This window comes from Psammomys obesus, unplaced genomic scaffold (assembly GCF_907164565.1).
Source record: "Psammomys obesus unplaced genomic scaffold, mPsaObe1.curated_primary_1811, whole genome shotgun sequence".
In the NCBI taxonomy this organism is placed as follows: Eukaryota; Metazoa; Chordata; class Mammalia; order Rodentia; family Muridae; genus Psammomys; species Psammomys obesus.
Window position 1 is genome coordinate 45,682,250 of NW_026585895.1, and position 10,000 is coordinate 45,692,249.

General features: G+C 49.7%; 1 protein-coding gene across 6 annotated transcripts in view; it reads left to right on the forward strand.

The window, feature by feature from the left end:
* Ggta1 (glycoprotein alpha-galactosyltransferase 1 (inactive)) overlaps positions 1 to 10,000 on the forward strand; it is a 68,316-nt gene that overhangs the window by 38,394 nt on the left and 19,922 nt on the right. For 4 of the 6 annotated variants that reach the window (XM_055600613.1, XM_055600617.1, XM_055600614.1 and 1 more), the window contains exons 3-4: positions 6,998 to 7,121; positions 9,164 to 9,252. In XM_055600613.1, the coding sequence (XP_055456588.1) occupies positions 7,110 to 7,121; positions 9,164 to 9,252 (101 nt within the window). In that variant the 5' untranslated portion in view covers positions 6,998 to 7,109. Of the gene's footprint in view, positions 1 to 6,997; positions 7,122 to 7,918; positions 8,003 to 9,163; positions 9,253 to 10,000 lie in introns of those variants that run through there. The other 2 variants (XM_055600618.1, XM_055600616.1) reach the window with 2 other exon arrangements.

Consider the following 10,000-nt stretch of genomic DNA (forward strand, 5'->3'; position numbering starts at 1 on the left):
GTGTGTGTGTGTGTGTGTGTGTGTGTGTGTGTGTGTGTGTGTGTGTGAATGAGCCGTGCACTTACGGTGCAGAGGCCAGAAGAGGATCCGCTGAAGCTGGACTTACGGGTAGTCGTGACCTGCTTGACGTGGGTACTGGGAACCAAGCTACCGCCCCTCTGTAAGTGGGGAAGCCCTCTTATCCACCAAGCCGTCTCTCCAGGCCCAGCCGAGTCCAACCTTCCTTCTTAATGAAAAACATACCTGGAAACTGGCTTCTCGTTCTTTTCCCCATCAGTTGTATCATGTTTCCCCCCATGAGGAATTTTATAATGAAATGCCCCCCCCTTCTTATTTTGACACTGCCAAGAGTAAGACCTAGAGGCCAACACTCTGACCTTAAAATGCATTACTTCCGAGTGTGCTCAGTAAGGCATGCCAGCTACCCCTTCACTCAAGCCTGGCCTCAGCCAGAAAGCAGAGCCACAGTGACCACTGGCCATTGTGAGGTGGAAAGGTGAAAAGAATGAGAACACCCTTGCTAGTGGCAGAAGGGTGATTCAATCAGGCTCCCCAGTTGATCTCAGGAAAAGCTGACCTTAGCCAGCTTTTGGCCAGTCTGGAGGTCAGTCACAACATGGTCCTCCTGCGGGCATGAAGAGACTTGAGTCTTTCCATGATAGTTGATAGGGACCTTGGAGTTGACCGATGCCTGGGGTGGAGCCCCAGCACAGTTTGCTGAGCACAGGAGCAAGTTGCTTAGCGTTTCTGAGCCTGTTTTCTTGTCTGCTAAATGTCAGGCTCCTAAGCTCCTCAATGACTCAGGGTTTGGGGCTATAGCTGGTCCCCTTCACCTGACCCATTTTTCCATTGGAGCTACAACTCTGCAGCTCCCTTAGACCCAGCTGTGCTATTGCAATCCTTCCTCCCTTAGGCCCAGCTGGGCTCTAGCAACCCTTCCTGCCTTAGGCCGTACTGGGCCATTTCGACCCTACCTGACTGTCCCACCACTTTTCAGAGCTGCAGCCTTGCAGTTCCTTAGGCCCTGCTGGGCTATTGCACCCCTACCTACCCTTCCTACCCATCTAGCTCCCTCCTTTCAGAGCTGCCTGTAATCCCACAGCTCTTCTAGGCCCCTGTGGCTTTTGGGACTCCTTTCCCTGACTCGTTCCTGTGGATGAGATCCTCGGGAATCTGTCGTTTTGGGCTTAGCCAGGCTAAGCTCTGGTCCCCATCCAGTTGAGCTAGCTGACGCTGTTGGGTGATGATCCACTAAACAGCTTGTGTCATTCTCTTCCCCTTTCTCATCCATGGGAAGGGTGTCCTCTATACCCTCTCATTCACCCTTAGGACGCCTTTTAGAAAGCTCCCAACCTATTTACCTGGCTCCGGACCAATCGGGTTTGGCTTCGGTACCCCGTAGACAATCATTCCAAATGGTCACATAATGGCACCCTAGATCCCGATATCATTCAGTACCTTTACAAATACTGTGAGCATTCGGGGTCCAAGCCTTCTCTCATCTCCACTCCCAGCCTTCTCTCTGTTCTACCTGTACCCCCACTCAGTTCCTTTGGGCTACGAAGCCTGAACAAGATGATTCCTTCACTATTTTTGAATCGGCTAATGAACCTCTCCCCTATAGGCCTGAACCTATAGCTCCCTTTCCACCAACTCCCTCAGTTTCCCTTTCTCCCTCTTCAGCAGCTGGTTGCCCATATCGGCTCTCTCTCACACCCACCGTTAGCACACAAGTAACCCCCAGCCCTCCTGTTTCTCGCTCTTGCTCCCACTCCACTGAAGTACCTCCTTCACCTCACCGTACCTTGCCCAAACCAGCCATGGCTCTCCCTTTGTGGGAAGTTGCTGGGGTGGATGGTTCAGTCTGTACATGATCCGTTTCCATTAAGAGAACTATCTCAAATAGAGAAGAGAGTGGGGCCTTATACTGCTAATTCTTCCACCTTCCTAAAGGAATTCTAGTATATACCACTCAGGCTTGTAATCATAGTTTCTATGATGTCCATATGATCCTTACAATCTTCTTCCTGAGGAGTGCAGGCGAGTCTGGGATCAGGCTAGGACACATGCCGATGAAATCTATCAAACTGACTCTGCCTACCCCATCGGGGTTGAGACAGTCCCCAGCCGGGACCCTGGGTGGAATTACAATACCCCAGAGGACATTTAAGCTAAGGATCAATTTATAACTTGTCTCCTGGTCAGACTTGGTAAGGCTGCCCTTAAAGTGGTAAATTATGACAAAATCCGGGAGGTTTTTGGATGAGCATGAGAACCCATCACAATTCCTAGAGCACCTTTCAAAGGCCCTCTTAAAAGATCTGGATCCTGAGATGCCAGATGGAAAACAGCTACTTATGACTTACTTCTTCTCTCAGAGGTTCCCTGATACTAGAGCCAGACTTAAATGATGGGAGAAAGAACCCTGGCTTCACAGGTTGAAGTCTTAACTGTGGCCTTTAAGGTATAATAACATGGGAGAGATGAGAAGGCTGGAAAGCAAAAATACCTGATGCTATCTAAGGCCTTTCGGCCAACCTCAGGAACTGCCCAGGCTCCCGGGCCTTTCAAAACTGGAGACCTTCCAGGCCTCTGTTTTAAGTGTGGTCAAGAAGGACACTGGGCCTGAGCCTGTCCAAGGCTTAAGAACCCATTCCGACCATGTCCAAGGTGCTAGCAAGAAAGACATTGAGCTATTGACTGTCTTCATGACCCTCGAGGTGTGAGGGCATTAAGCCCCAAAAGACCCTCCGGCCAGTCTCCTAGGTTTGGCCATGGACAATTGACAGGGCCTGGGCTCCCTTGGCCCAGCCATCATCATCACTAACAGGAGGCCTTGGGTAGTCATCACTATATCAGGACAACCCATCTCCTTCCTTTTGGACACTGGGGCCATTTTTTCTGTCCTGATGGAGTTTTGGGGACCTACTTTTTGTTTCTCTGCTGTTGGAGGAGGGGGACAGCCTTACCGACCTCTTATCCCACCACTCAGCTGTGGTGTTTTAGGGGTACCCCTTTACTCATCCCCTCCTAGTGATGCCAGCCTGTCTCGTCCCTTTATGAGGAAGAGACCTTTTAGGCAAAACGGGAGCCTCTATTTCCTTTGCTCCCCACATCCGCTCAACTCCAGCCTCACCTGCCGTTCTCCTCCTCCTCCTTCAAACCACAGAACCTGACACACCCTTTCCTTTGCCACCTTCCCAGGTGGTTCCCCAAGTACGGGACGCAGACGCTTGCTTTTGGAGCATTGGTCACTACTGGACACTCTCTAGTCTGTTTAACCTTTTACTTTGCCCTTCTGGAATGGAAGCTCCATGGTGGCCTTTTCATTGGTGTGTTTCTGTTTTCAAGAACACACTAGTACCCAGTAGCCTAGTCCATGGTGGTTGATGGTGAGGGTGGCCTGTGCCAATCTGGACTCATTGTGCATTCCTTGGCCATTCCTCGGGGAAGAAGAATGGGTTCTAGGCCATGGCAGCAGGTTTATAGGTGGAGGGTAGAGCACTCTCTGGGGGATTTGGTTTCTCTGGCAAGTATTTTCTCCCTGCCTGTCCCCTGCTGTCAAGACAGTGATAATGATAATGGCTTTTCCAGGGCCCTTGTGTGTATCCAGCTTCCAGCTGAACTTCACCTTTTGCCCTGATACGAAACGGAGAAAACATACCCAGTGTCCCCTTCCAGAGAGGAATTATTTGCATGGAGTGTTTCCATCTGGTTGGCGGGTGGTCATTGAACAGGAAGGCGGAGGCTTTCCAGCGTGGCTCTGCCTTATGAGATGCCACCAGCACCGGCTCATGTCCCAGGAGTTGGGGTGTAGGTGCTCATCTGAAAACCCATGCAGGAGCCAAGCTTTGCAAGGTCGAATCTGGGAGTGGCCAGTGGATGGAGTTAGAGACAGATGACAAGAGCACTGAGTCACCGGGTCTCAGATGACAGGATGGCTCCACGCCATCACAGACTGAACCGCTGGGTGGGCTAAGATCACCCAGGGTGCTACATGATTCAGATTCAAAATCATTTCTCTGTCTGTCTGTCTGTCTGTCTGTGTATGTCCTCTTTCTGTCTTTCTTTCATTTTGTTCTGCTTTGTTTACAAGACAGGGTTTCTCTGTGTAGCCGTGGCTCTCCTGGAACTAGCTCTTCAGACGAGGCTGATTCGAACTCAGAGATTGGCCTGCCTTTGCTTGTGGAGTGCCTGAATTAAATGTGTTGGTCACCATTCCCTGCCCTCTTTATAACTTTTTAAAAAAGATTTATTTATTATTTATACAGTGTTCTGCCCACATGCCAGAATAGGGCACCAGATCCCATTATGGATGGTTGTGAGCTACTGTATGGTTGCCAGGAATTGAACTCAGGACCCTTGGAAGAACAGCCATCTCTCCAGCCCTAAAGTATAACTGTTATTTTCATTTTCCCCAGAAACCACTTCTTTACATGGGCTTTGGTGGAGGCCGTGGGCAGTGTCAGTATGCCTAAGTCATGGTGGGAGTACTTGGTCCTTCAGGGTGGACTTTGCCAGGTCACTTCCTGACCACCTTGCTATGAACGGGATTGCTCATACAGTAATGCAGCTTGAGCTAGAGTTTGGGAAGCATGTGAGCATCAAAGACTCTTGCTTCAGAAATGTCTGTGGGTGGCTGTGGCCTCTACGATGTTCTGAATGACAAACTTCTTAATGGCTTGTCCTTGAGTGTACACCAGGCAGGGTGTGCAGGGTACATGGGCCTTGGCCCTCTGTGGTGTGACCATTGTTTGTTTGTTCGTTTCTATCATTATTATTATTATTATCATCATCATCATCATCATCATCATCATCATCATCATCATCATCTTAGAGCCAAGATCTGGAAGAAGACAAACTCATTTCCTGGTAGGGAAGATGGCTACCCACCGGTCTTCAGAACTGCAGTTTGAAAATTCCGAGGACCTATAGAAGGACTTTTAGGACACACTGGCTGCCAAAATGTTTCATTTGATCCAGAGAGAAAATAAAAAACGTTTTAAAAGCCTAATTGACTGCCAGCCCTTCCTCCCCTGGGGACTTGGGTTCCAGATTCTAGGAAGCGTTGTTGTGCCCATTTCTAAGCTTCCAGTTTGCAAGGCTCTCACCAGAGGGGTGCTTAGCCACAGCCCCAGGGCACGAGGTTCCAAAAGCCTGCAGCGAAGCCCAGAAAAAAAGAATGTGCTTGGAGAGTTGCCTTTCACATGAATTACTGAGATCAATGAAAGTCACACCAGCCTGTTCAAGGTGGGGATCAGGAGCACCTGTCTGGACTGGTTGTGGTGGCACAGGCCATGCAGCTGCTCTGTGCCATGCCCCTTCCGCTTGGGAGAGGCTTTACGTTTGATCCCGGGTGAGTGGGGTTGGTGCAGCTGAGCCTGGAAGCTGGGGCTTGCTCTGGCCTCTCAGCAAGCACTGGGTGTCCCAGGCCTTGATTAGAGCGGCCCTCATTTGCATTGATTGCATTCCAGACTCTTGATAAGTACCAGCCCTCATTTTCAGCAGATCCTCCCAGCAGCCTCCTTTATGGACAGCAGTAACGAAGGCTAACATTTCAGAAAGGCATTTATCCTATGTCACGGCGCCACTCTGAAATCATTGTTCTCCCGCTCTCTCTCCCTCTCCCCTCCTTTCCTGCCTTCCTCCTTCCCTCTCTCCCTCCCTCCTGAGGCACAGTCTCACTGTGTAACCTTGGCTGGCCTGGAACTCACAGTGATCTGCCTGCTTCTGCCTCCTGAGTTCCAGGATTAAAGGCATTCGTGTGTGTGTGTGTGTGTGTGTGTGTGTGTGTGTGTGTGTGTATGTGTTGCCTCATATGCCAGAATGCACATGTCATAGTCAGAGGGCAACCATTAGGAACCAGTTCTCTTCTTCTGTGGTACATTTTTGGCCATCAGGCTCAGGCCACAGGCTTTCTTGGAAAGCTGGTTTACACATAGAGCCATCTCACTGGCCCTTATTTCTTATTTGAGATAGAGTATTGCTGTGTGTAGCCCAGGCTGGCCTCAGATTTACATCCTTCCCTATCACTATTCTTATCCCCATTGTCAAAACAAGAAAACTGTTTTAATTTTAGTTTAGTTCGATCTGGTAGGGTCTCCAGTGCTTAATCTGAAACTCTGGGTCCAGATAGGTAGCGTAACATCTGTGGTGCAGCATCCTCATGCAGCTGAGCCAAGGGACAGGACCCGTTAATGTTTGTGCATAAAAATGTTCAAATGGGACAGAGATCACAAAGATGTAATGTCAGTTGAGGCTGCAATGCCTCTTGGATTACGAAAGGATGTTTGATTTTCCAGGGTTTTAGAGATGTGGATTGGAACTCTAGTTTTCGGTGTAGTGTTAGGACTGAAATCCTAATTCGTGGCCACAGTCAAACCTGGGGCTTGTGGCTGTCAGTCTGTTGCGGGGTGGTCGAGTCTACTTCCTGGTGTGGGTGGGCTTGGCTCAGAGGACTAAGGCTTGGGAAGCTCAGTGGTGACCCAAGTCACCCTCTGAGCCGGGTTCATTACCTCACACACTGAGTGAGGAAGAGCAGACAAAGCTTTCTGGAAGTAGAAGAGCAGCTCCCTGAAAAGCGAGGGTGGGAGCCTGGCCTCGGCTGGAAGTGGGGAGGGACCTTTTTATCCAGAGCACTGATTGGCTCCAGCCTGTAGTCAGCTGTGGAGTCCTAGGCTTCTGACTGGCTCAGCTGAATGGGTGTGGGGGTCTCTGGTTGGGTGGGAAGTGAGGTAGGAGAAGTAGGCTTGGGAAGCGAGGAAAGAGGGGACAGCTGTTGTCCTGCTCACTCAGGGCCTTTTAAAATCCACAGCCTCTGGCTGAACTTAGAGTGAGTGAACTCTTTTAGACAGAAGCTGGTCTCTCAAGGCCCAGTCTAGTACTCACACTCAGGAGGAAGGCTTCGCGGAACTAAACTCCTCTAACTTACAGCTTTTCAGTCTAGTCTGTGCGCTCACGTCTAGAATTAATCTGGAGGCCTTCTGCTGTTTTGCAGATCTTTCTTCTGAGATAAGCTCACAGCTTCCGCCTGTGCGAGCTCATAAAGAAGCCAGCTCTTCAGATGGCCTCTTATTCTTAGCTACTACCTGAGAAGAAAGGAAAGTGAGATGGCTCAGCAGGTAAAGGCACTTGCTGCCAAGCCCGATGACCTGAGTTTAGCCCCTGGGTCGCTGCCTTAGTCAGGGTTGCTGTTGCTGTGACAATAGCATGACCAAAAGCAACTTGGGGAGGGAAGAGTTTATTTTCCTTAGCAATCTCAGGTCACAGTCCATCACGGAAGTCAGGGTAGGAACTCAAGGCAAGAACCTGGAGGCAGGAACTGATGGAGAGGCCATGGAGGCTATGTGCTCTGGCTTGCTCCCCATGGCTTGCTCAGCCCGCTTTCTTACGAGTTTCCTACCCAGTCTTTCTTCTTGGGGGGTTGGGGTGTCTCTGGAATACCACCCAGTGATACTGAGAGTTGGAAGTTGGGGTGCTCAGAGTAGCGACCAGTTAAGATCTGCTCAGAGACCTTTTGGCAGGCCCGGTCTCTAGGTGTCTGAGGTTCCGAGCAAGAAGGCCAGGCCCCACTGCCTTGTGAGGTGCATGGGCCAGATGGAGGAGGCCTGGCTCATCTGTGGGTCAGAGGCATGACCTGTCTGAACTCTTGGAATCTCAAAGAGCCAGCAAGTGTTGAGGAACAGTTCCTCGCCAGGCAGGGGAGTGTTGTTAGGGATCAAAATGTTACGTCAGAACTCGGAAATAGAGGAACAGCAACGTGCAAATGCACTCTACAGTTGCTCCCTCTCTTTAGCCATTAGACTAGTCTGTGACCCTCCCCCCCCACTAATGCTGGGGTTCTGGTAACCTCCCCCCAACCCTCAGCAGGTGAACAGGTCTTCTGAACTCAGATTCAGTACTTCTTCACCCCAAAGGCTCCTCCCCAACTCCCCGTGGACCATTGAGAGCTCTGTCCATCCCTACCCACCCCGTTCCCTTCTTTCTTGTGCAACATTTTGAGGTGAGTTTTGTTTTCATTTCCTAAAACCTTTTCTCCTGGCATCGTGAATGTTGCTCCCCAGAGGCTCTCACCTCTCCCTCTTGTCTTCATCTCCAGCATTCACCTTTCCTGTCCCCCCAACGTCCTGCCTTCCCTGATCACCACAGCGAAGTACTTCCCAGCCTGTAATTCCCTGCCCGGCACCCCTTCTCTTTCTTTCACAGTTTTATGCAGCATTTAAAAAATACCCGTGTATGTACCTACTTCTGTAGTTCCGGTTGTTTGCTTGCTTGTGGGTGTGCGGTGGGCTGAACTGAATGGGACTTAAAAGAGGGTGAGCCTAGATTTTGAAGTCGTTAGAACATGGTCAGTACTCAGCGACAGCAGAGCTGCTGAGTGATGCTAGCTCTCCCAGCGTCAGAGGTGAGTAGAGTTCTTTGGACCATCTTACAGCTACCCCCTCTCTCTCCAGCACCCACATGGATGGGCTCGGCATCATTCTCAGAACACACAGCCTCATTACCTCCTCTGGCCTAATTGGTCATGGCTAGTTTGTGTACCGGGGTGGAGGTGGGGAGCCACACACAGTTCAGCTCTGTTGAAATTACACACAAATGTATCCTCTTAGAAACCATGTGAGTGCTGGAGGCATGGCTCAGAGGTTAAGAGCGCTCTTCCAGAGGTCCTGAGTTCAAGTCCCAGCAACCACGTGGTGACTCACAACCATCTATAGTGAGGTCTGATGTCCTCCTCTTCTGGTGTGCAGGTGTACATGCAGACAGAACATTGAATACATAGTAAGTAAAGAAATCTTAAAAAGAGAAAGAGAGAGAAAGAAAGAAACCATGTGAGCAGAGGCCTTTTGTTATTTTTATTTTTTTAAATATTTTACGTGTGAGTTTTGCTGGCGTGTATGTATGTGCTTATGTGCACCACCCTTATGTCTGGTGCCTGTGGAGGCCAGAAGAGGGAGAGTGTTAGATCCTCTCGAATTGGAGTTACCGACGGCTGTGAGCTGCCATTTGGATGCTGGGTACTGAAGCCAGCAAGCGAGTGTTCCAATGAGCTGTTTACACCACTGAGCTCTTTCTCCAGCCCCAGAAGACACCTCTCACTCCAGACTTAAATTGCTTAATTTATTTTTTCCTCTTTTTTTTTTTTTTTCTCTCCCCGCCTCTACAGGAGAAAATAATGAATATCAAGGGAAAAGTAATCCTGTCGATGTTGGTTGTCTCAACTGTGGTTGTCATGTTTTGGGAATATGTCAACAGGTAATTATGAAGCCAGCTAGAATTATGGGATGGCAAGGCTGTTTTCATTCCACGTGAGTGGTGCCAGCTGAGTGACCAAGCGGGGTGAACATAAGGAACGGAGCCGTAAACAGGAGTCCACCCTTCCTGTATTCCCGAGCCCTGTATGGTCCACAGACCATGCAGGTGACTTTTAAGTCATTCTCTTCCTTCTTGCTATGCTCTCGTCCCTCACATTTCTGTAGGCTAGACCCAGAGAGAAGGCACATGAAGCCCAAACCACAATCTCAAGTAATCTGAATAAGCAGAAACTAGAATTTTGAAGCAAGGCAGGATGGTGCCTTCATGGAATCCTTGTACTTGGGAAGCAGAGGCGAGAGGATCATACAAGTGTAAGACCAAGCTTGTGTACATAGCGATTCCCAGGTTGGCCACAGTCTTATAGGGAAACCCTGTGTCAAAATATAAAAGGGCTGGAGAGGTGGCTCAGCAGCTAAGATCAGTACTGTTCTTTCCAAGGACCCGGGTTTGATTCCCAGCACCCACATGGTGGCTCACACACACCTGTAACTCCAGGTCCAGGCCTTGTCTTCTGGCCTCCATGGGCACCAGAAACACAAAGGGAGCATATCCATACCCACAAGCAAAACGCTCACACACACAAAATTGAAGAATAGTAAAAGTGAAGGAAAAAAAGAGAAATAAATAAAATTCAGGTAGGAATTCCACGAGGAGCCGGACTGGAGCCCCTGATGTCCTAAGTATCTGT